The 26,159-nt window shown below is 36.8% G+C and overlaps 1 protein-coding gene across 1 annotated transcript; it reads left to right on the top strand.

The window, feature by feature from the left end:
• The first annotated feature begins 1,654 nt into the window (after nucleotides 1-1,654).
• Nucleotides 1,655-25,607, top strand: Zc3h11a (zinc finger CCCH-type containing 11A). The gene is made up of 16 exons (XM_027945572.2): nucleotides 1,655-1,738; nucleotides 3,509-3,628; nucleotides 8,348-8,471; nucleotides 9,806-10,009; nucleotides 10,139-10,255; nucleotides 10,469-10,549; nucleotides 11,688-11,798; nucleotides 12,803-12,865; nucleotides 13,925-14,023; nucleotides 14,872-14,940; nucleotides 19,503-20,006; nucleotides 20,329-20,408; nucleotides 21,708-22,038; nucleotides 22,341-22,507; nucleotides 23,166-23,233; nucleotides 23,605-25,607. Exons 1-16 carry the CDS (start codon nucleotides 1,685-1,687, stop codon nucleotides 23,861-23,863), a joined length of 2,451 nt encoding a protein of 816 aa, XP_027801373.2. The 5' UTR covers nucleotides 1,655-1,684; the 3' UTR covers nucleotides 23,864-25,607.
• The last annotated feature ends 552 nt before the right edge of the window (nucleotides 25,608-26,159 follow it).

The raw sequence follows: 26,159 nt of genomic DNA, 5'->3' as shown, positions 1-26,159 counted from the left end.
AGAACACAGTTCCACCAAGTTCTCTACCATTTTGTAACAATCATCTTTCCTCAAGTTTCTGATAACTTGCTCCTATTTCCAACTGAGACCTCACCAGAAGTACCTTTAAACATAATTCTTTTTAGCTGTAATTTCTAGGTTTCTTCTGTGAAGCGCTTCAGAACTCTTCCAGCCTCTACTTATGACTGTATTCCAAAGCTGCATCCCCATTTCTAGGGATATTTTTATATCAGAGTTAACTATTTGGTACCAAACTCTGTTAGGCTGCACATTGTTGTATTGTGGATGTACTATAATTTTTTTAAACAGACTCTGGTTTTTGAACATTAGAAACAAGATGGTGATGTATTTTCTTGGGTATTATTACCTTGAATATTTGTTGAATATTCTTATCTTAGGATAAATTTTAGGAATTGAATAATTGGGTCAAAGGGTTTATGCAGTTTAAAACTTTTGGTACATGGTTAGTTACAGACTCTTCTCCTAACCTAGGTTGTTGACTTGAAGGTTGGTTTTCATCATGGCATAGTAGTCTTGGATTAGGAATTATTAGTGGGAGATAAGATTCAGTTCGTTTTGATTTCAAGTGGTAGATCAATGTTTATGAAACCTGATCTTCTGGTGTATGGATATAAAGAAAACCCTTCCATATTCTCATGTATGCTTTTATATATTTGCTGTAGAGAGAGTGAGAGAGAGAGGTCGTAATGGACATAATACCTTTATTTTATTTATTTTTTATATGATGATGAGGATTAAACCCAGTGCCTCACACATGCTAGGCAAGCGCTCTACAACTGAGCCACAACCACAGCCCTATATTGGATTTTATAGAAGCTTTCTTGGACACTTTAGTGTGGGGACCAGGGTATGGCAGGGGCTTGAGGCTAGAATGTTCATTGTTTTGTGGAATTACTGTTTTATGGGAATAGTCTTGAAGACTTCTTTTGCTCCTTACTTACAGTGTGCAGCTCTTTAGCCACCTTCAGTATATAAGCTAACTCAGATGTTTTCAAAGGTAATTCTTTCACCAATTATTACAGCTAATATTTTCCCACCTAGTTACAATGGTATACTTTTGAAATAAAACAAATGGTTATGAAGCTATCTGAACTTTTTCATTTAGATGAAAAAAAACCTAGTGCTAGAAATGTAGATTTAGAATGTATCTTGTGTAAAGTAACCTAGATCCCATGAATCTATGTAGATCATATATTTAGTTACAATACTTATATAAATTTTATTCTGAAATTTAAAAAAAATACAAAAAATAAATTTATTCTGAAGCAGTAATAAACAGGCACCCTATGAGAATACAAAAGAAAAAAAGGACATGGTTATCTTTAATAAAATTTTAACGTTGTAGATGGGAATGTACAATGTTCTCAGTCATTATGTTTACAAGGCTCTGTTGAGACATGTGTATGTTAATATAATTAGTTAAAATTTGGTTTTAACAAAGTAATCTCAGGGTGATTTGGTGGAGAATATTGCAGGAATTTACCTGAAATGTTTTAATTCATTGTCTCCTTATTTTAGGATTGTGTTTTAAAGCCGATTTCTGTGATTGAGTTGTCATTTGGAAGATCAAACCCATTTCAAAAGGATTTGGCGCTGGTCCTCGCCTTGAGGAAGCAGTGGCTTACTTCAAGAAGCCATTTTCTGGGCTAAGAATTTACCCAGCATGTCTAATCAAGGAGAAGACTGCTATTTTTTTTTCTATTCTACATGTACCAAAGTAAGTATTAATATTACTGAATCAGTTTTATTTATAGTTTCTTTAATAAATGAGGGTTTTTCATGCATCCTAAATTGCTTTTGTTTTGTTTTGCTCAACTGTTTATCTGCTGTCAGTTTTATAGTAAAGAAGAATTTTATTTTTTCTTCTGCATTTTATATATAACTAATTTTTCCATATTCTAAAAAATATGAAATGACCAATGGCACAGTCATCAGTGTTCTCTTATCTGTAATTAATCTATTCAGAGTGTCTTTGGAACTGTGGGCACTTTGATCCATGGCTTATTCTGTTTGATTTTATGTATTTTGTATTAAGTGAGTGGGTGGTTGTATTGACTTCTCCCAGATTTCTTGTGGCTAAGAATATAAAGCTATCTTTTTTTTTAATATTTATTTTTTTAGGTGTAGATGGACACAACACAATGCCTTTATTTTTGTATGGTGCTGAGGATTGAAGCCCGGGTCCTGCCCGTGCTAGGCGAGCACTTTACCGCTGAGCCACAATCCCAGCCATAAAGCTATCTTTCTAAATATGCTTTTGTAGCATTTTTGCTTTGTCTTAGTCCAAATTTCCTATTTTTCTGCTTGATTCTTCTGTATCTCTATTTAGATAGGTACTACTTTCAGTTACTTCTTTATGACATTCTGTGCATTTGTATGGGGTTTTTTTGTTGTTATTTTTTTGGTTTTTGGTACTGGAAATTGAACCCAGGGTTGCTTAACTACTAAGCCACATCCCCCACCCTTAAAAAAAAAAAAAAAATATATATATATATATATATATATATATATTTTTTTTTTTTTTTTTTTTGCGGGTGGACAAATACCTTTATTTTGTTTATTTTTATGTGGTGCTGAGGATTGAACCCAGTGCCCCAAGTGCTCTATCACTGAGCCACAACCCCAGCCTCCCCAACCCCACCATCCGTTTTTTATGTTTTATTTTGAAATAGGGCCTCACTAAGTGCTTAGGGCCTCATGAAGTTGCTAAGGTTGATCTTGAACTTGAAATCCTCCTGCCTCAGCCTCCTGAGTCACTGGGATTATGGGAGTATGCCACCATGCCCAACACATTAATGTGTTATAGTAACTTTTTCTTGAATCATCTTGATGTTGTATTTAAAATGGTAAGTTTTAGGATTGGGAGTATAGTTCTGTGGCAGAGTGCTTGTTTCCTGATGCATAAGATCCTAGGTCCAATCCCTAACTGGGAGTTGGGGGAGGACCTCCACAAAATAATAAGTTTTAAGCAAAGTTCTGATAATGTAATCTATTTTACAAACAGCAATTTGCACACTTGCATTTTGTTTCAGCTAAGGTATGAAGAGAAGCTTAAATTATATTAGTTTGATTACACCCTTTTTTTTGGTGTTGGGGATTGAAACCCAGGGCATTGTGCATGTAAGGCAATTACTCTACTAACTGAGCCCTAGATTGTTATACTTAAGTCCTTATCTGTTAACTTTGTAATTTGCTCTCAAAAGCTGGAATTACACAAGTTAGGATGTGTGGAATGCTTTTGAAGATGAACTGTAAGATATTTTATTGAGTACATAACAACTTCTGTCGTTTTCAACCCTGTCTTTCAGCTTGTGTTTCGCAGGTTGTCAGGTCAGATGAAGGATACTGTCAAGAAGTAGATTATAGTCATCCCATTTCAGTTATTTTCTACCATACCTGTCTTCCTTACTAATTTATGTTTGTCTAGATTCTAGACTCTTTACCTAGGATGCCTATTTCAGTTACACATGTTCTTTTTTATTAACAGGGTGACAGCTGCCCATTCCGTCACTGTGAAGCTGCACTAGGAAATGAAACTGTTTGCACATTATGGCAGGAAGGGCGCTGTTTTCGACAGGTGTGCAGGTTTCGACACATGGAAATTGATGTAAGCTTTTGATTTGTATTACCATAATGTTCCAGTGAAATTTCTGACATTAATGCTCACTTTTTTTTTTTTTTTTAATTTCTTTTTTTTCATTAATGCTCACTTAACAATTAAATGTTTGCTCCTTTTTTGGCGGCCGGGGTGGAGGGGTACTGGGTATTGAACTCAGGGTCACTCAACTACTGAGCCACATCCCCAACCTTGTTTTGTATTTTAGAGACAGGATCTCATTGAGTTGCTTAACACCTCAGTTTTGCTGAGGCTGGTTTTGAACTTGCAGTCCTCCTGCCTCAGCCTCCCAAACTGCTGGGCTTACAGGTGTGCACCACCTCTCCTGGCCAATAACTAAATGTTACAGAGCATGAATCAGTATGATTTTTCTGGAAGGCAGTTGCTAATATATTTATCTCTATTTTTTTGGTAACAGGGCATTGTACTCATGGCCTTATACTTTCTAGAAAAACATTCTACCACTGAGCTACATCCAAAGATCTTTTTAAAATTTTATTTTGAGACAGCGTCTTGCTAAACTGTTCAGCCTAGCCTCAAACTTTCAATCCTCCTGGCTCAGCCTCCCAAATAGCTGGCATTATAGGCCTGTGCTACAGTGCCCAGCTGTATTCCTTATTTCCAAACAATTACAATTACAAACTCAGGAAAATTGGAAGTACAGTATAAATTCGGCAGTCAATTACTGACATTCTTGATCATTTCCAGATACTTTAAATATTTCCTTAGAAAAGGAAACAGGAAGCTATCAATGTTAGAAAATTAACATTGATATGTTACCTCTGTTTAACCCTCAGATCCCATGCAGGTTTTGCGAGTTATCCCAGTAATATCCTTTATGGTCGGAGCAAGTCCAGATTCAAGTGTTGCCTGTAGCTGTCATGATGCTTTAGTCTTATTCAGTCAAGAGCAGTTGCTTAGTCTTGCCTTGCCTTTTATTGGTCTTGACACTTTTGGTAGTTATTGGTCACTTATTTTGTTGAATGTTCCTTGACTGGGGTTTGTTTGTATTTTCTCATTACTAAATTAAGATAGTGTATCTTTAACAGAAGTATCACAAAAGTAGTATTTTCACTGCAAATCATCAGGTGGTGTTCAATTTTACTTTTCCCATTAGTGGTGTTTTAATTTGGATCACCTGATTAAAATGATATCTGCCAGATTGTTCTTCTCAAGAAAAAAGGTTTTTAAGTTTAGAAGTATTTTGTCGGGAGATACTTTGAGACCCTATAAATATCCTGTTTCTCATCAAAAGAAATTTTTTTTCCAGGTATTTATTTATATTAGTGTGAACTCATGGTTTCATTTTATTCAATGTGTTGTACTCTGTTACTATTGTTGTTTATTTTTAATGCTCACTTTGACCCGAACGGGGCCTGTAGGAGCCCTTCAAGCTGACTTTAATATACTTTTCATCATTCATCATTCTTTAGAACCCTTTTACTTTTTGTCTTATTTTCTGGGTTATCCTGTAATTTTCCTCCTTAAGCCCTAGAATCAGCCATTTCTCCATGATGTACTGGTTTCTTTTAGTGAAGAATGGTGTATAGAAACTAAGTTTAGGGCTATTCTTGGAGTATCATTGCTTCCAGCTTCTCTTAGTGGACAGAGCTCCGGAATATAAAAGTATATATGCAGATGGACATGTACATAATTAATTGTTACTTTGTGCTTATTAAAAACATGAGTTCACATAGATGCTTCTAATTCCTTAATATCATAGGGTTTAGTTTAGGCTTCTCTCATTAACTCTTCAAAAGTGAGAAATGTGGTTCCCATTGTTCTTAACGCTTTAACTTATTTGATCAGTCCCTTAGTAAATCAATATTTTGTCACAACGTCTTCCATCCTTTCAGGCTATGACGCCACACATGAGGCTGCCCCTCTACAGGGAAACTTTTCTCATCTTGGGTTTTTTTTTTTTTTTTTTGTACCGGAGATTGAACTCAGGGACATTCAACCACTGAGCTATATCCCCAGCCCTATTTTGTATTTCATTTAGAGACAGGGTCTCACTGAGTTGCTTAGTGCCTTGCCTTTGCTCAGGCTGGCTTTGAACTCATGATCCTCCTGCCTTAGTTTCCCAAGCTGCTGGGATTACAGGCATGCACCACCACACCCGGATCATCTTGTTTTGACTGTAGCATACAATGGCTGGCACCCTCTATTACTCCATGGTGGGGAAACCTTTCCTTACCCAGCTCAAACCCCAGTATTCTACTCTGGACTTCAATCTCCCCAGTAGATGCTCTTTTCACTCCTTTGGGCTCTAATACTTTATAGTAGGCCACCCTCCCATGTGATATGCTCCTTTCCTACTTTGTACCAATTTCTCTCAGGAAGACCCAACCTTACTCAACCAATTGGATCTTTGATGCCCGTTGCATTCTGCCTACATGAGTGTAGCCTCTTCATCCTACGTGGGGATCATCTGTGCACAGAACCCTTGCTCATCACTCAGACTCCAACACTGGTCAGGCCATCCTCCCATGTAGTGTCCTCTTAACCCATTGTAAGTTCCAATATCGTACTTAGGCCCCAGCATCCTGCTCTGGGCCACCATCCATTTTCTTTCCCCAGATGAGTGCCCGGTTCCCTCATGCCCATGTAATGACTTTGGACCAACATGTTAAGGTGGGATGAGGAAAGAAAAAAGAGAGACTAAATATGCAAATTGTATGCCTGTGGTCATATAACTACTTCATTTTGCTTCTAGATTTTATTTCTGAACTCCATTCTAAGCTCCCTTCCTTGCAGATAGCCAGAGGACTCACTAAATAAATTCAGAAAAATCCTACTGTATAACTTTTGCAAAGTCATGTGTAACATTGCTCCTGCAGAGTAAATAGGCACAACTCCTATGGAGAATTATATCAGGATCTCTGTGAACAATTCTCTACAGTATTCTCCCAGCTGTGATTTATTACAACAGTAAAGTAAGGATACACTGTTGGATCATAAGAGAAAGAGAGTCTGGCTGAAACAACATGCAGGCTTGTTTGTTTTTTTGTGGTGGTATTGGGAATTGAACCCGGTGATCTTGCATGCTAGGCAAGCTCTCTACCATTGAGCCTATATGTGGATCCCTTTTTATTTTATTTTTTGAAATATGCTAAATGCCTAGGCTGACCTTGAACTTACAATCCTCCTGTGTAGCTAGGATTCCAGGCATGTGCTGCCATGCCCAGCTAGCATGCAGGTTTGTTTCTGCTTACTCCCTCCCCTGGGAGTTGCACAGAATATACTCTTTCCTCTGCAATGAAATGTAGCAACTCGTGATATTTTTGCCCAGAAAGGTCCATTAGAGACTTGCTGTCCCAGGTTTTTCTTAGGGATGGCCAATAGGGTATTAGGCGCTTGTTTTCTAACATGTACCAAAATTCTAGACTCAGGAAGGAGCATTATTCACCATAAACCATATTATTTGCACAGACAGTTTAAGCACAGTTTGAGCCTCTTCTCTCCCCCCATTATCAGTTAACTGGGGGCATTCTAAGGGCCGGATTTTCAGATGCCAGCCAAAGACCAACCATGCATACAGGCCTTTCTAGGGAGAATAGTCTCAGACCTGTTAAAATTTCTATACAGACTTAGTTGGCTGCATCTCTGAGAACTAGATTATGTGTTGATTGGTTGATGAAGATGTGACCAGAGAATCATAGGAAACTGACCCTGTATTTCCCTTAGAAGCATTGGTTTAGTGTTCACTAATTCAGTGTCCCCAGTGACTTCATAGAACATAGCTATTTAAATAATTCATGAGAATCAACAGTCTATCCTTGGACCCTGTGAAATTAAACTATTACAAATGATGTTGCTTTGAACATTCCCCACATTGGTGCTGGGCCTTATGCATGCTAGGCAGATAGTCTGTCACTGAGTTACACCCCAACCCTGCAGATATTCTTCTCCCCCAGTTCTCTTTTATAACAGTGAGGTGGCTTGGAAGAATACATACCATCCTTAGTAAGTTATATGTGCCTGCCTTTGAGAAATCAAGAATGAAAAATTTTCTAAGAACCTTGAAATTACATCTTCAAATAATAATTGCAGTTCATTGACTTGATTCTGTGTACTAGGTGCTTCACATACATTATTTCATTTAATCTTCATTTAAAAAAATAAAACATTATTTAGCTACTATCACATTCCCATTTTATAGCTAAGAAAAGTGAAGTTGAGATTATTATTTAGCTACTATCACATTCCCATTTTATAGCTAAGGAAAGTGAAGTTGAGAGGCATTAAATTGTTCCAGGTCACATGGCTAACATTAACATAATAGAGATGAAAACCCTGTTATCTTTGATTTTATATTCTTAGGTACTTACTATATTATCCTACTTCTTTAGAGATTTCAGGATGAGGGCAAGAAGGAAACATTAGCAGATAAACTGTACTCCTGTTCCTTCCATCTCACTACTATGTCTAAACTATGTCACTTTCAGCAACCTCTCTACTTTTTGCTAAAAATCATTTCTCATGCCTCAGATTTTTTTAAAAAATAATTTTATTTTATTTATTTATTTGTGGTGCTGAGGATTGAATCCAGCACCTTGCACGTGCTAGGCCTGCTGAGCCACAATCCCAGCCCCTCACGTCTCAGATTTTTATACCTTGTGTTAACTTTGTCCAGAAAACAAATTACTGGATTAATACAGGATTCCCTTTGTTCTTTATTTGAAAACAATGTGTCTTTGTCTCTTACAGAAAAAACGCAGTGAAATTCCTTGTTATTGGGAAAATCAACCAATGGGATGTCAAAAACTGAACTGCGCTTTCCATCACAATAGAGGACGTTATGTTGATGGCCTGTTTCTACCTCCAAGCAAAAGTGAGATGAGTTTTTAGTTTTAAAAGAATATATATTATTAAATGAATGCCTACTATACACACTACACAAAGTACTTTTTATACATTGCCTTCTTTCAGTCTAGTGAGAAAATAGTATTATTTCCACTTTGCAGATGAGGAAACTGAACCTTATTAAGGTTAGATTATTTGTACATAGTCATAGAACCAAATGTTTCTTGGCATGCCAGATTAGATTCCTGTAGCTTGCTTTAGTTCTCATTCTCTTACCAGATCCATAGAGGGGTCATATAGATTCTCAAAAGAAACTTCATTCCACAGGGGATGGCAAGTCTGGTCTTCAGTCTATTTTGTAAAACATTTATAGAATGCAGCCTTGTCCATTCAGTTACATATTTTGTTTGGCCGGTTTTATGCTACCCCTGCAGAGTTGAATAGTTGAGACAGCAACCGTATGGCCCACAAGGCCTAGAAGAATTGGGCTCTTTATAGAAAAAGTTTGCCAACCATGCCCTAAACTATCAGCTATAATAAAATATATATTCTCCAGAAATCTGGCATTTCTTTCCAAAGTCCCCTTTAAAGTAATTTCCTTCTGGAATTATTGCCCATTAAAAAGGCACATCCATGACTGGGGGTATAGCTCAGTGGTTGAGCACTTGCCTGGCATGCACTAAGTCCTGGGGTTCAGTGTTCAATAATGCATGCATAAATAAATAAATAAATAGCCACATTTGCTATGTGATTAAAATTTTATGGCTACATCTTTTCATGTCTAATTAGGTGCAAAAAATAGGATCAGTCTTTTCTACACCCCCCCCCCCTTTTTGATGGTGGTGGTGGTACTAGAGATTGAACCCAAGAGCACTCTACTACTGAGTTACATCTACAGCCCTTATTTGAGACAGGGTCTCTCAAGCTTGCCCAAGTGACCTCAAACTTTCTAGCACTTGCCTCAGCCTCACACGTAGCTGGAATTACAGGCATGCACCACTGTACCCTGTTAGAACCTTAATTTTAAAATTAAATGGATAGAATTTGCAAACCACTGCTATACATCCAGTCTTTTGATTTATGAGTTTCCACTGTGTTTCAATATAGTGAAGAATTATTGGCTAAAACTCCATTTTTTTTCATCCCTGCACGTTCAAAACCTAAATGGGAAAATTAGGTTAAAAAGTCTTGGGGCTGGAGTTGTGGCTCAGTGGTAGAGTGCTCGCCTAGCATGCACGAGGCACTGGGTTCTATCCTCAGCACCACATAAATGTAAAATAAAGATATTTTTTTAAAAAAGTCTTAGGGAAATATGTATCAAACTTATCATAATTTTTAATTTGACTGGTTTTGTATATTTAGCTGTATTGCCCACTGTGTCTGAATCATCAGAAGAAGAAGTGAAGACGAGCCAGCTCACAGTTCAGCAGAACAAATTGTCCGTCCAGTCTAATCCCTCCCCTCAGCTGCGGAGTGTTATGAAAGTAGAAAGTTCTGAAAACGTCCCTAGCCCCACACATCCACCAGTTGTAATCAATGCTGCAGATGATGATGAAGATGATGATGGTAGGTTTTAGGTTTTTCTTTAATAAAGGCAAATAAGCAGCCAGAGTCATGTATTAAATTGTACAGAATGAGAGTTAATGCTCTAAGTCTGATTTAAATCATAAATTTGTCCTCATTGTTGACGTACAGACCAGTTTTCTGAGGAGGGTGATGAAACTAAAACACCTACCCTGCAACCAACTCCTGAAGTTCATAATGGATTACGAGTAACTTCTGCTCGAAAACCTGGGGTCACTTTAAAGCAAGGTAAGAAGAGGCTTTGTTGTTGATAAATCTTTTAGCACTGTTGAAATATGTCCAGACTATTGTGATTACTTTTGAAATTCAGTTCAGTTATGGGTCTCTCTATTTTCTCCCCCATACTATATAAACATATTTTCTCCTAGTCATTCATTAAAGAAATATTTTAATGTCTTCCATGCTCTAGTTCTTCATGTGATTTACATTTTGGTTTTTCAGGGGAATGTTTGAATTTCGGAATAAAAACTCTTGAGGAAATTAAATCAAAGAAAATGAAAGAAAAATCTAAGAAGCAAGGTGGTAAGTCACAAAAGTGTGGGCACAGTTTGGTTTTACAAGTATGTTACCTCTTTTTGAAGCAACAGCAAAAATGAGCAAATAGATTTTGAGTCATGTGGCTTGTTTTAAGTATAACAGACTTATTTGCAGCAGTGTCTCAATGCTAACTGTTCAGAGCTAGACAAATGTAGTAACCTAAAAAAACCTGTGTATCTTGGCAAGCATAGCTCTAAAGAATACCATATAAGAACCATATTATTTATAAGTTGAGAGGGAAAAAATGGACCATCTTAAGAGAGCAAACATGCTGATCGCAGTCCTGTATTGCCAGCTCTTTGGGAGGTTGAGGCAGGAGGATTGCAAGTTTGAGGCCAGTCTTAGCAACCTAGCAAGACTGTATATGAAAGTGAAAAATTAGAAGAGCTGGTGCAGTCCCGTAATCCCAGTGATTTGGGAGACTGAAACAGGAGCAGGACAGCCTCTACGATTTGGTGAGGCCCTAAGCAATTTAGTGAGACCCTGTCTCAAAATGACAAATAAAAATGGCTATGGATATAGCTCAGTGGTAGGGCACCCCTGAGTTCAATCCCCATGTCACCCAAAAAAAGACGGCAAAAATTTCATTTTGTGATAGAAGAGTGTTTCCTTGAGAGTTGCTGGGTTTTCTTCTGGAGCTTCTCTCAATCTGGTGAATATATATTTCCAACCCTAAAAGTTTTAGATAAGATGTGAAATGTATATAGAGAAAAAGATGGTTGGTTCTAAAAACTATCATATTAAAGCTTATTCTATGAGAACCTTGAGTTGTGTTTAATGATTTTAGATGGAAAGGTTAAACTGATATACCTGATGGTTGATATACTTCTGAGATTAACTTTAGAATACTTGTAGCCTTACCAGTAAATAAAAGTAGGTTGAGTGCCTCATAGATTTGAGTTATATAAATTTATTTTATATTTTATTTTCACATTGTATCCAAGCCTTTCCCTAACATTACGCCATTTCACTGGGCAGACAGGTACAGAAAAGTGATTGATTTGTATCATATAGCAGTCAGTATTGAACTTAACTAGTCATAAAGACAATTTTTTTTTTTTTTTACTTATGATATCTTTATTTTCCACAAATTGTTTGCCATTCTTTGACCTTCCTTATTTAGAAGGTTCTGCAGGAGTTTCCAGTCTTTTACTCCAACCTCAGCCTATTCCAGGTCCCGAAAAAGAGAATGTTCGGACTGTGGTGAGGACAGTAACTCTGTCAAACAAACAAGGTAAGGTATAGGTAGATCTGAGAGTTATTGGCCTTTTACTTTAATGCAGTCATTGGGAATGAAGAATCTTTAGGAATTTTTTTACCTTTTATGGATTTGCATGAAGACTTTAGTGTATTGATCAGATATAAGGATAAAAAGAAGTACATTTGGCTCTACCATTTAAAAGGTAGAAATACTTAATTAAGCCATCCTCACATTTATTTATATTTAATTTATACACTTACTGTTTATATTCATTCAGCTAATTTATTGACTTCTTATTGTGGGTAAATAATTGTAATAAATGCTTTGAGTTACAAAAAACACAAGTCTTTTCACTCAACAGTTTAAAATCTAGTAAGGAATAAATTGCAGTATAATAGGTACACTTAAATTTATGCCAAATAACCAAAAATTAGAGGAAAGAAATCTTACATGGTGGGGTGATAAAAGAAGGCTATATAATATAGCTTATCAAAGTGCCAAAGCAAAAGTAAAGCTTGGGATGGGCATGGTGGTGCACACCTGCAATCCCAGCAACGGGAGGCTGAGGCAGGAGGATAACTTGTGATCCAACCTCAGCAACTTAGTGAGACCCTGTCTCAAAATAAAAAATTTAAAAAGGGGGAGGTGCTGGGAATGTGGCTTAGTGGTTAAACATCCCTAGGTTCAAACCCTGATTAAAAAAAAAAAAAAAAGTAAAAAGCTTGGACTCTGTAACCAATTGGAACATAATTTGTATTATACTTGGTTGCTGTTAATAATTAAAACTGTGCTGTTGGCTTTTATTTGGGCTGTGCATTTGACTGCTTAAAATTATTAAAATTGGTTTTTTTGTTGTTGTTGTTATTGTTCAATGTGATAGATTTCCTTAAGACTTGAGACCTGATTTTCAGGACAATTCTGGGGCGGGGTGATAATATACTTTGTACATGTCAGAATATACTTTGTACCCATTATTAGTAGTTATTAAGTACTGAAAACTTGGCTAGTAGTAGAGAATTCTATTTTTGGCATTTCAGGAGAAGAACCCTTGGTTAGATTGAGTCTTACTGAGAGACTGGGAAAACGAAAATTTTCAATGGGTAAGATGAATCTTGTGCATATCTTTTGTTTTTTGTTTGCGTGTTCATAAGCATGATAATAGAACTTCTCTAAACTCATATCCTATTGAAATTGATTTGCTGGGCCCCCTGTGTTCTTAGCTAAAAGCACTTACAAAATTTCCTCATTTTTTTATGTGTGTATTATACCTTTTATTAAACTCAGAATTTAAAGTGTTAAAATTTAATTAGATTGTTGGCCTTGACCAACTTTGTAGAAAGTATTAGGTTTAAAAAACAGTGATGAATACAACATTACTTTATATCTATTATAATGCACCATCATTATCTATTATAATGCATCATCATTCCCAGGTACCAACAAAAAGTAGAAACCTTGTCTCCATTCTGTTTTCTTCCATACTCTTCTCACTGCCCTGTCTTCAAAACTGTTCTGAACTTAGTAGCATTTCAAGTTTTCAGTCAGAAAGTGTGATTTTGATTGACTCAGTTATGCAGATATCACCCTAAGTAATTTAAAAAAAAAAAAAAAAAAACTTTTTGAGTGATTATATCAAGCCTTATGAATGAAATATGATATTTGATGTGGATTTGTTAAGTGTACACTTTCAACTATTCCTCAGCACCATGAGGAAACTAGGCATTAATACTGGCACTTAATAAATGCCAGCAAATATTTTATGCATTCAGCATAAACTTAGTAAGGCTTAAATAACTTTCCTAAGGTCATATTCAGGTGAATTTATTATGGATTTAGCATTTGGCCAGCTAAGATTTTTTTGTGATGGTTTTTCACATTCCTGGTTCTAAATTTCAGCCTCACCAGGGCTTGTGGTTCTTCATAGGATCAGTACATTGTGTGATCAAGTATGTTAGTTACTCAGTAAATATTCTTTTATGCATTTCAGGTTTTTGTCCCTTACCTTTTCTTTCTGGGACTTTTATTCTTTCTCCAACATAGAGTTTTGGGAAGCTAGTGAACAAACATACCATGCAAATGGAGAAAACTTGTCAGAAGTAGTCATCATTGTCTCTTTTTGCTTGCATTTTTTGACCTCCACAAGTTCCCCCTATTTGTAGGTGGTGACAGTGATCCCCCATTAAAGCGGAGCCTTGCACAGAGGCTAGGGAAGAAAGTTGAAGCTCCAGAAACCAACTTTGAGAAAACACCAAAAAAAGGTAGGTACCTCTGTTTTAATACATGGGGTGTGTGTGTTGGTGTGCGTGTGTATACATGTGTAATTACCCTTGTTATAATGTTAACAGCTGTGGTTCTTCATCCTTTTGTTCATATAAATTATTATTTTTTTAGTACATGCGAGGTGCTGGGTTCAATCCTCAGCACTACATAAAAATAAATAAATAAATAACGATATTGTGTTCAAATACAACTAAAGTGTATGTGTGTGTGTATATATATATATATATATATATATTTTTTTTTTTTTTTTTTTTTTTTAAGAAATTTATTTGCATTTGCTTCTAACTTCTTTGGGGGGCTTTCTTAAGAACTCAAAGCAAGTGGAAGTTACTGTGTTTTTTGTTTTGGTACTGAGGATTGAAACCAGCGGCACTTTACCACTGAGCTACATCCCTAGCCCTTTTTATTTTTGATATTTGGTCTTGCTAACTTCCTTAGGACTTCACTAAGTTGCTGAGGCTGGTCTCAAACTTAGGATCCTCCAACTTAGGATCCTCCTGCCTCAGCCTTCCAAGTCGCTGGGATTACAGGCGTGTATTCCCATGCCTGGTACCAAAACATTTAGAAAGTGTACAGTAACAGAATTATTTCCCTGAATTCAGTAGTTTTTGCTTTTGAGGTATAAAGAAATTTTTTTGAAATTTTACAAAATGCTCTAGGGAATTCAGGGTTTATATAAGTCTGCTCTATGGAGAAGAAAAATTTTAAGACCTTGAGTTTTTTTAATTGCATTAGAACTATAGCTTAATTCATGAACTTTGAAAAAATATTTGAATATAAAAAGTCTCTGTTCAACTTTTGAGTTTGAAATTTTGTCTTTTTGTAGTGCAAGTTTCCAAATCTTTGAAGGAGCGACTAGGCATGTCAGCTGGTTCAAATAATGAGGAAGCCACAGGTACATAAATAGACTCATAAGATGATTATGATGTGCATGATTGTATGGCATAGTAAGTACATGCCATAGAAAATAACTGGAAAAAAGTGGCTAGAAATGTGGCTCAGAGATAAAGTGTTTGCTTAGCATGTGTTAGATCCTGGGTTTGACTGACCGTAGAACTGGGAGGAGGGAAGGATCCCCCACTAAAAATACAACATCAAAATGTTAATACTGATTTTATCTGTACCTTGAGGTTGTAGGTAATTTTAATTTTTTCTCTTATATTCTTTCTATACAATAATATTTTTAAAAATTGTGTGACATAACTACATAAGATTTGTGTATACATGTACAATTTAAAGTATAATGAAATGAACATTCATGCACTCAACCATCCAGCTTTCTTGGATGTAGTGCTGGGAATCAAAATTAGGGCCTCATAAATGCTGGCCAAGTGCTGTACCACTGAATTACACCTCCCACTCTCCAGTATTTGTTTTTGGTTTTGGGGTTTTTGTTTTGTTTTGTTTACAAATTGCAAGATTTATATGTGTGATACTTTTTGTGTAAGTTTAACATCAGTATTTATGAATGATGATAGTCTATATTTTTTCTTTTCATTCCATTATCAGATTTGAATATTAATGTTATACTAGCATCATAAAAAGAGTCTGACATTGGACATTATTCTTTTTTGGATAACCTAAATTCATTCAGCAGAAATCTTTAGGATTTTTTTTTTTTTCTCTTCCTGCCTAATACATTGCAACTTCACTGAAGTGGACCTAAATACATCCTTTTTGTTCGTTCTGAACAGTATTCATTGAGCTCATTGCATCTAAGAACTTGTTTTTTTAATTCTAGAAAACATTCTTCTGATTTCTTTTGAGTATGACCTCTGCATCTTTGTTTTTGGTTTTCATATGAAAGATGTTGGAACTGGGCACAGTGACACACACCTATAATCCCAGTGGCTCAGGAGGCTGGGATGGGAGGATCACCAGTTCAGAGCCAGCCTCAGCAATTTATCAAGACCCCAAACAACTTAGTGAGACCCTGTCTCTAAATAAAAAATAAAATGGGCTGTGGATGTGGCACAGTGGTTAAGCACCCCTGGGTACCAAAAAATAAAAAAAGATGTTAGAACTTTGTTCATATGCTTCCCATGTCTCTTGATCTTGTCTTTATACTTTCCATCCCTTTGTTTTTCCTCTCACCCTCTATGAACTTTGTTTGGCTTTATTGTATTGTAGATCAGGATTAACAAAATATTTTTTCTGTAAAGTGTCATGTAGTAAATATTTTAGGCTTTGTGTTGGGTTATCTCAGTGGTAAGTGCTTTCTTAGCATGTGTGAGGCCCTGAGTTTAATCTCCAGCACTGCAAAAAAACGAAACAAAAATAATTTAAGTTTTGTGGTCCACTGTTCCACGCCATTGTAGTACGAAAGTAGCCATATGTAATGTGTAAATGAATGAGTGTGGATTTGTTCTGACAAACTTAATTTACAAAATTAGGAGGTGGTCAGATTTGGCCTCCAGCATATAGTTTGCCTGCCTTGTTCTAAATGGCTGATTTGGGACCAGCCTCATCTAATTTTCAGTATTTAGACTTTTGTTCTCTCATTTTTCCTTTTTTCACAGTCTAATTTCAAGTTGCTGTAGGGTTTCTGATTTGAATCTAGGATTTTGTTTTTTGGGTGCTGGGTATGGAACCCAGGACTTCATGTATACTGGGCAAGTATTCTACTGAATGACATCCCCAACCCTGAATCTGTTTTTAACATTTGTATGAATGTATTGTTTTGGCTTCATGCTAAGTTTATTTTATTTTTGATGATGTTTTTCTGTAGTTAAAAGGCTGGGCTAAGTTTCTTCTGTGTTCTAAAGGCGATTTTCCAGAGTAATCCTCTCTTCTGCGTGGGAGGCTTGATTTATGTCTGGTCAAGTAGAGGAGGTATACTAAAACACCCACCTATACGGATTGCAGGCCGGAAAGCTGGGGATCTTATTGTGGCAATTGCCACAATAAGACTTTTTTTTTTTTTTTTTTTTGCAGTACTAGGGAATTGAACCCAGGTGTCCTGCTCTACCACTAAGCTTCATCCCCTGGCCTTTTTTTTTTTTTTTGAGACAGGGTCTCTCTCAAGTTGCTAAGGCTGGCCTAGACTTGTGATCCTCCTGCCTTAGCCTCCCTAGTTGCTGGGATTATAGGCATGCAAAGATTTTTTTCACTTTCAGAGAAACATTTTTCCTTTTCTTGCTTTTCTCTTCCCAACTCTGCTTTTCCGTTTCATACTTGTAAAAGTCTATAATTTTCATGCCTTACTTCTCTCCAACCTTGATATCTTCATATCTTGAGTAGATTCCTCTTTTCTTCTTCTTGTCTTTTCCACTGGTGCAAGGGATTGAATCCAGGGCAAGTACTCTTTCACTGGCCCAGACTTTCCTTCTTTAAAAGGAGTAATTCGGGCTGGGTTCAATTCCCAGCACACGGCCCTGGGTTCAATCCCCAGCACCATACACACACAAAAAAAGTAAAAGGAATAATTCTCAGGAAGAGGTCATAACTGACTGAGCTATTCTATTGGCAGTTCTAAAATTGATTAATTAATTTCTCTTTGTTTTTTTCCTTTTCTCTGTTTCTTTTTTCTGGTGGTAGAATCTAGGGCCTTACTCAGGCTAGGCAAGTGCTCTACCACTGAACTACATTCCTAGCCCCAGTCCTTCAATTTCTACCTTAATAGTTATCTCTGAGCCCACTGTTGCTTCTTCTCCCATCCCACCTCTATGCTGGGGATTGAACCCATGGCCTTTGCATGATAGGCAGGTACTTTGCCACTGAGCTACATCCCATCTCAGCACCCCACTTTTGATTTTCATACTAATTAAACCAAATTTCACAGTTTATTTTGGTTCTGTTGGGAAGAACAGGACTCACCTCTGCATTAACTCTTCTTTTTCCATTTTTCTTTGAATTCAGATATCTGCTTTCTGTCTTAAATTCTTCAAGATTTATACTCTACCATTGGCATCCTTTCTTATTAGTAGAGATTTATTCTAATTTTAACTTCTATCATTTCAGTGAAATTTTGGTAGGAAAGGGAAACGGGTCTCCATGTCACATTCATGTTGTTAGTGGTAATTCCAAGATAGATCTGCCATCTTGAAATGGAAGAATTTATAACTGTAATATAAAAAGCTAAAGAGAGCTGGGCATGGTAGCATATTCTTATAATCCCTGCTACTTGAGGCAGGGGGATTGCAAATTCAAGGCCAGCCTGGGCAACCTAGCGAGATCCTATCTCAAAAGGGGTTGGGGATATAGCTCAGTGGTAGAGTGCTCCTGGGTTCAGTCCATAGTACCCAAAACAAAAGGCCCTAAACACATAATTCAGAAGCACTTTTGTGAAATTTATTTTTTAGTTTTAAACAGATGTAGAATGATTGCTATATCATTAAAACTAACTTCTTCAGGGCTATTTCTCCCTCTGAAGATGACTCACATTTTTGCTTGAGTGTATTCCTTGCTTTACCCCTAAAGGTTCTCACTCTCATGTTAGCCCACATTCTTCCTTGAATGTGCCTCTGCTTTCTTAAATAACCCTCTGTCTATGCCTTTGGTGGGTAGTGTGGGGAGAAGCTCTTGGATAGCGTGCCAATTTATAAGTGTTTCTCATTATTCTCATCTTGTCACCTATGTGACTTCCTTTTTATCCTTAAAGAATATCCTTAAAATATCCCTTCTTTTTGTGGCTAGGGTTGTGGCTTAGTGGTGGAGTGCTCACTTAGCATATGTGAGGCCCTGGTTTTGAGCCTCAGCACCACATAAAAATAAATAAATAAAATAAAGGTATTAAAATATCACTTCTTCTGAAGTTGCCCTCAACTAGCCCCTGGACAGCAGTTGACATTCTTGTTGTGTGCAGTTACCATTAGCATACTTTGTTTTTGCTGGATTAATTATTGGTCTGTCAAACTCAAAACTACACTAGGGCAGAGGTTATATTTTGCTTTCTTATCTAGTACAGTGTCCAGTACAGGTTTATATCTTTGAATAGAAGAATTATTGCTTTTTTATTGATAAGATTTATAGTAACACATTTCTTCAACTAGTAAATAGTTTTCAGGTTCTTTGGGGATTAGCTTCTTAGTAGAAATACAAATCAGAAATTTTTAACCTCCTTAGTTTTCTTTGAGGGCTACTGCCTGAAATATACAGTAATCTGAATTTGTATTGGGGGGGGGGTAGGGGGTACTGCTCATTAAAACCACAGGCACTCCTTTGCTGAGCCAAATCCCCATCCCTTTAAATTTTTTATTTTAAGAGATGGTCTGAAGTTGGTGAGGCTGGCTTTGAACTTGTGATCCCCCTTCTTCAGCCTCCTGAGTTTCTGGGATAAGAGGAGTGCTCCACTACTGGCCACTAATTTAAAATTGAGAGTGAAACTAATGTTATACTCTTGATCCTTTTAATTGCCTAACCTAAATGATACCTTTCTGTTGAACTGTCTTAATCCTAGAGTAAAGAAATCTTAAGAGATACATTCGAAGTATAATGACATGATTTTTTCTAAAACAGAGAGAGTTAATAAAGCTGGTGAAATCCATGTGAAGACATTAGAAGAAATTCTCCTTGAAAGAGCCAGTCAAAAACGTGGAGAATTGCAAACTAAACTCAAGACAGAAGTACCTTCAAAAGCTGATGATTCTATTTCAGGAACAAGAAGCTCCTCCACCATCCGAATCAAAACCTTCTCTGAGGTCCTGGCTGAAAAAAAACATCGGCAGCAGGAAACAGAGAGACAAAAAAGCAAAAAGGATGCCACTTGCATCAAGCTAAAGACTGATAGTGAAGTTAAAAAAGCAGTGGTTTTGCCACCCATAGTTATCAGCAAAGGACAATCAGAGGAACCTGCAGGTAGAACAAAGTCTATGCAGGAGGTACACATTAAGACTCTAGAAGAAATTAAACTGGAGAAGGCACTAAGGGTGCAGCAGAACACCGAGAGCAGCACCAGCTCCCAGCCTCACCCTGAGCCTGCCCCAGGGTCAAGGCGGCTACTTCGAATCACCAAAAGAACAGGTGTGTAGTGCCACTTCCCCAAATACTATTCCAGAAAAAACAGTGTGCCCCTGGGATCTTCATAGAAGTTCTTTGAAAACTTTGTTCAGATAACTTTGAAAAGCACTGGATTCAAAGAATCTAAGCTATTTGTTTATAGTTGGACTGTGTAGACCTTCAATACTTTAATGTGCATTTTGAGAATTTATAAGACCAGTGGGTTTTTTATCTCGTTTTCTTTATCATATTTTATCATTATTCCCATTAACAAAAGTTTAACTTCAACTTTCACAAAGTTGCAGCCAAAATGGTAGACCTGATGATGTCTTTAATGTGAATATAGGTATGAAAGAAGAGAAGAAACTTGAGGAAGGAAGTGAAGTTGCTTCTCAGACCAGTGCTATAGGAGCTGAGGCTAATGAGGTGAGTAAATTTAAGATTGTTTTGCAGTTGTTTTTTTTTTTTATGGTGAAGGCTAGATGAATGGTAAAATGTTTTAGTTTCAGATTATAATTAATGTCTGTTTAACATTTCACCGAAACTTCAGGTATGCTTTTAATTTTCTCTGCACATTTCCTATAGTTTTCTGTATGTCAATGTTCTTTGCCCTTATAAATTTTTTTGTTGTTGTTGTTGGCCATTAATATTTTTTAAACTGAGGTTTTTCTCTTGCTTTTGAGAATAATGCTACACATTGTACAGATCTTGAGGAACTTTTCTTTCTTTCTTCTTTTTTTTTTTTCTTGATACTGGGGATTGAACATGGGTGCTTAACCACTGAACCACATCCCCACCCTTTTTATATTTTATTTAGACACAGGTTCTCACTGAGTTGCTACGTGTCTCAGTAAGTTGCTGAGGCTGGCTTTGAACTTGTGATCCTCCTGACTCTGTCTCCCAAGCTGCTGGGATTACAGGTGTGTGCCACCATGCCCAGCTGAGAAACTTTTCTTTTTTAAAAGAAAGAACAAGCCAGGTGCAGTAGCTTGTGCCTGTGGTCCCAGCTACTCAGCAGGCTGAGGCAGAAGGATCACTTGAGCTCAAGAGTTGGAAGCCAGCCTGGACACATAGTGAGGCCCATCTCATAAAAAGAGAAAAAGGAATTAACAAATCCTATAATTGTCCGACCCAGATGTAACCACCATTAAATTTTTCAGGGATTTCCTTTAAGTTTTTTGTTTTATATATATATATGTGTGTGTGTGTGTGTGTGTGTGTGTGTGTGTGTATGAGTTTATTAATGTTTAATTCATGTTTAGAACATGATGTAGAATTCTACTGTCATTTTGCAGACTCGCTTTACCATATTAGTGAATTTTTAAGATATTTATATTTATTGACTACATAAAAATATTCTGCTATGCATATAATCTTTCTGGGCGCTTAGATTTTGTTTTATAAAGTAATATTTTTGTGCTTAGGTCTTTTGTAAAGGTGATTATTTAGTAGGCATTAGTATTTGACTTGGGGTCATGGTTGTCTAGCCTATATAATGTGGGGTTTTTTTTGTTTGTTTGTTTGTTTTTACTGTTGCATACATCTTCAGTTTTAACCTTTCATCTTTAGCAGCATGTTCCCTATGTAATATCAAAGAGTTTTCTCTAGGTTCTATATCATGCTACAATCTGCTTAATTTACATTTTAACTCAATACTTTATAAATAACAAGCTTAGATTATTAAAGGTACTAAATTTTAATTCCGTCATTTAAATTTGTTCATAGGCTCCAGATGAAACTATGGGAATTGATATCACTAAAATTCCAGTTAAGAAATGTGAGACCATGAGAGAGAAACACATGCAGAAACAGCAGGAGCGGGGAGGTTCACAAAAGGAAAAATCAGTTTTGACGCCCCTCCGGGGAGATTCAGCCTCTTGCAATACCCAAGGGGTGGAAAAACCAGTGCTCACTGCCATGTCAGGCCTCACACGGCAGCTAACCAAGCGGCTTCCCACAAAGTCATCCCAGAAGGTGGAGGTAGAAACTTCAGGGATTGGAGACTCCATATTGAATGTGAAATGTGCAGCACAGACTTTGGAAAAAAGGGGTAAAGGTGAGTGTTTTCTATAGTATGTCTTGCTTTAGGACATCAAAATTACCAAGTTTGAACTTTGTCCAAAACTTTATGGTACATCTTTTCTCTGGTTTTGAAGAATAGAATAATAACAGATTCAAAAGCCAGTAAAAGGGGTTGAGAATGTATATCTACATAATAAACACATGTAGTGGATCATTTTCAGTGTGGATTTATATATTTTCTTGTTACTCCTAGTACTCAAGGAATTTTGTTACTTTATTCTGAATTACTTTTATGTAAAAAGATTTTTCTAGCTATTAATATTTTCTCTCTTATAGCTAAACCCAAAGTAAATGTGAAGCCATCTGTGGTTAAAGTTGTTTCGTCTCCCAAATTGGCCCCAAAACGCAAGGCAGTGGAGGTGCACCCTTCTGTCATTGCAGCTGTGAAGCCACTCAGTTCTAGTAGTGTCCTGCAAGAAAGCCCAGCCAAAAAAGCAGCTGTGGTAAGTAGAAGTTCCACCTTAGCGGTAGGTACTATATACTATGTGGTAGAAAAAACAAACTCCCCATTGTGTTCTGCCTATATCTATGTTTAACACTTCCTGCCATTTCCTGAGCATTTAGGTTGTTTAGGTTGTTACTCTATTTTAAATTTAAAGTTTTTGTGATATTTACAGATATTTGTGAAATATGGGAGGACAGGATTTTTAAAAGCCAGTTTTCAGGTGGCAAGATATATGGTTTCCTTGTACACTCAACCTTTGGATTATTGATTCTTGAATTCCCAAGTTTACATAATGATAACTGTTAGACTGGGGCTGAACCTCAGTAGTAGAGCACTTACCTAGCTTGTTCAAGGCCCTAGGTGCCATTTCTAGCACCATGAAAAAAAGAAGGATGGCCACATGAGGTGGCGCACACCTGAAATCCTAGCTACTGGAGAGACTGAAGCCCAAGGATCCCAAGTGTGAGGTCAGCTTGGGCAATTTAGCAAAACCTTGTTTCAAAATAAACAGCAATGGGTAGAGCACTTGATGAACATGTGTGAGGCCCTGGGTTCAGTCCCCAGTATTGCAAATAAATAATAGAAGAATGATAGTTATGAATATGCTCAAATATAAAAACCTGTCTTTTCCACTGAATTACTTTACTCTTTTGTAGGCTGTTGTCCCACTCCTCTCTGAGGACAAACCAATCACCATGCCTGAGACAGAAAAACCTAGAGACAGGTAATTCTTCTTAACCAAACTCTAGGCCACTGTTGTTTCTACTCTATCAAGAATGATACGGATAAGTAACTAAGTTTTTACAGTTTAGCCCCATCTGAACAAATCTGAACTTCAAGTTAACTGCAGGAAAGCATGAAATTTGGGATTGCTGTTCTCCATTGGTGCCTCGTTATCTAGAAGATGTTTTTCATACCTGGCTAAATTATACTCAGAATTATGAAAATGTTTGGTTCCAAAACAATGAAATCATTTATTCTTTGTGTCCTCAGAAATAATTTTTTGCTAACTCTGTATTCCTGAGACCTGTGTGTGAGCTAACCAATGAAAACTGGCACAATTAGTTCTGATAATCCCTTCTATTTTTCTTACAGTTTTGTGCTGCCTCCAACCCAGTCCTCTTCAGATTCCTTACCCCCAGAAGTATCTGGCCCTTCCTCATCCCAAATGGTCACGAAAACTCGCCGGCTCAGCTCTGCCTCAACAGGAAAGCCCCCACTCTCTGTGGAGGATGATTTTGAGAAACTAATATGGGAAATTTCAGGAGGCAAATTAGAAGCCGAGATTGACCTGGATCCTGGGAAAGATGAAGATGACCTTCTGCTTGAGCTCTCAGAAATGATTGACAGCTGAAGGTGGTAGTGAGAACACTTAAAAAAAAAAAAAAAAAAAAAAACTCACCAAAAAACTGGACTTAGTTTCATCTATTGTATCTATTTTAACATTTACCTGAAGTGATCATTTCTTTAGTCTCAAATTTGCCCCAAATCAGAAGTATACCTCTGAATTATCTGTAATGTGTCCTGGATTCTTTGGGGTCAGATTTTTCCAGTCCCTTGATAACCATTTTTTCCCCCCACATCATTTAGCATCCTTGAGAAAAAAGTTATTTAATACTCTTTTCTCCACAAAAAAAGAGACTGAGGGAGATCCAAATGAAAAGGGTACAAGAGAACCTAGTGACTCCTTGAGGTGTTTGTCAGTTTTGGCTGTTTTCCTTTTTGTTGTATTCTTTCTTTTATGTATTGTCTTAATGTACTTAATATTATCTAAGTTTGGACGAAGACAGCTGCTACCATTGTGGACCAAATTTCATGCTACCACTAAACAAAAAACCCCACTCACTCTGTGTTATATTGTATGTCTTTTTAAAGGTATTTGGAGATACAACTAAGCTTTAAAGAGGGCTGAGCAGCTCAAGAAACCTGAAATACGGACATAACTCTTTGGACCTGATTTTGATGCTTCAGCTGCTCTGTAAGCCTCTGAAGAGCAATAGCTAACTTATTATTACTGTAATTTTTTTAAAGGCTTTAAAGTGCCTCAGGGGTCCTCTGAAACTAATTTTCTACTTGGGATTCCCTGGATTCTTTATAAGAGATGGTAACATGATTAGAGGAATTCTTTTTTAGTATGAAAGTTGTCCCTTCTTCAGTACTTGCCTCCTGTTGGCATTGAATTATCACAGGGACAAAAATTGGTTAATTTTTTATTTCTAACTCTCCTAGCAAGCTCCTCTTGCCCAATATTTATTTGGTGCCCTTTATGCACCACAGGATTAAAAAAAACGAACTCATTCAAGCTGCCAATATTTGTCTACGGACCGTAGCAGTACACTTGAATTGTACTGTAGCAGGGATATTGAGATGCTCTGGGGGTGTATTGTATGCCTTCCAGTTTTCTTCATTTCTGAATTGAATTTTTCTTTTCTTGATGTTGGTCTCCTTCATATCACCTCAAGGTTTAGACTTGTGAAGGAACAAGAATGATGAGGATGAGAGTCTTGAAAGGAGACATATTGTACATAATCTGAAGGAGGAGAAAAGAAGGACTTGTCCATTTTGATACTTTGCTGTAGGTGGCCAGTTTTGTTTCTCAAAGGGAAATCTGAACCACCTGTCACGTTGGCTCCTAAGGAACTGCTGTTGTAAGCGGCTCATCAAGAGTTGAACTTCATATAGCCTTGTTTGGGAATATGGAAAAGGAAGAAAGCCACAGGACTGCCCATTCAGTCTTGGGAAGATCTGGATGATTCTGCACAAGCAAAAATGACTTGAAACTTATGTATAGACACACCTCTACCAATCCATCTTCAGCTGACTGAATGTTGTATGATAGCCCTTCTCCAAAGCAGGGGTGGAATGTTCCTGTTTCACCAGATTTTATAAACTCATTTCATTTTTGGAATCAGCTGATTCCAGATCCTTTTTGTATATATAACCTTTATTCTTTTTCTTTTTTAAAAAATAATTTTGTTTCATATTTAAAGCCCTTGTATTAGTCGATGATTCATGTTCAGCATTATTTGAACCATTTGCCATTATAGAAAGAGAAATACTTATTTGTGTTTTAAATAAAACTGGTGTAGGAAAGTCTTGACGTGAGTTAAGTAGTCTTACATCACTTCACCTAGCTCTGCCTTGATCAGAGGCCCCCAGTCAGAGTGTTACTGACCCTTTGTATAAGTGCTTCAGTTTCTGTTTGGCTTTAGAAATCATGCAAGAACAGATCGCCAGACTTACCCTTAAATGTGCTATTTTAGTTGTATGTTTTAGGTAAGAATGCATATAATTATATGTAAGGATTCTTTCTGACACTGACAATTGGTCCTTTTGTAATTTAAGTGCTGCCGTTTTTTTAAAAGAAGGGAGGGTTTAAAAATGATCTTAGATTCAGTGATTTAGAATTTTCAAGCATGAAGGTGAAACATAAATTTAATTCAGGAAATTCCAGGTTTTTTCAATTTGTGTACCATTTTTTTAATCATTATGAGAATACATATAAATTTGTTAATGAGCAGAGAATATAGATTTTTCCTAGTAGTAGCATAAATTTATAGTCCTGGGCTGGGGATGTAGCCCAATAGTTAAGAGTGCTTACCTTATAAATGTGAGGTCCTGAGTCCAGTGCCCAACATTGAAAAAAAATT

Source organism: Marmota flaviventris, chromosome 12 (genome assembly GCF_047511675.1).
Source record: "Marmota flaviventris isolate mMarFla1 chromosome 12, mMarFla1.hap1, whole genome shotgun sequence".
Classification (NCBI taxonomy): domain Eukaryota; kingdom Metazoa; phylum Chordata; class Mammalia; order Rodentia; family Sciuridae; genus Marmota; species Marmota flaviventris.
The sequence above is the reverse complement of the archived record's forward strand: the minus strand, read 5'-3'. Positions and strand labels throughout refer to the sequence as shown.

What these genes read in the sequence shown, in the direction of transcription:
- Zc3h11a (XM_027945572.2), top strand. Translation starts at nt 1,685, where the DNA reads ATGTCTAATCAAGGAGAAGACTGCTATTTTTTTTTCTATTCTACATGT. An exon ending in AAAATCTAAGAAGCAAGGTG is followed by an intron (nt 10,550 to 11,687) that starts GTAAGTCACAAA and finishes TTCCTTATTTAG; the next exon opens with AAGGTTCTGCAGGAGTTTCC. An exon ending in AAAACGAAAATTTTCAATGG is followed by an intron (nt 12,866 to 13,924) that starts GTAAGATGAATC and finishes CCCTATTTGTAG; the next exon opens with GTGGTGACAGTGATCCCCCA.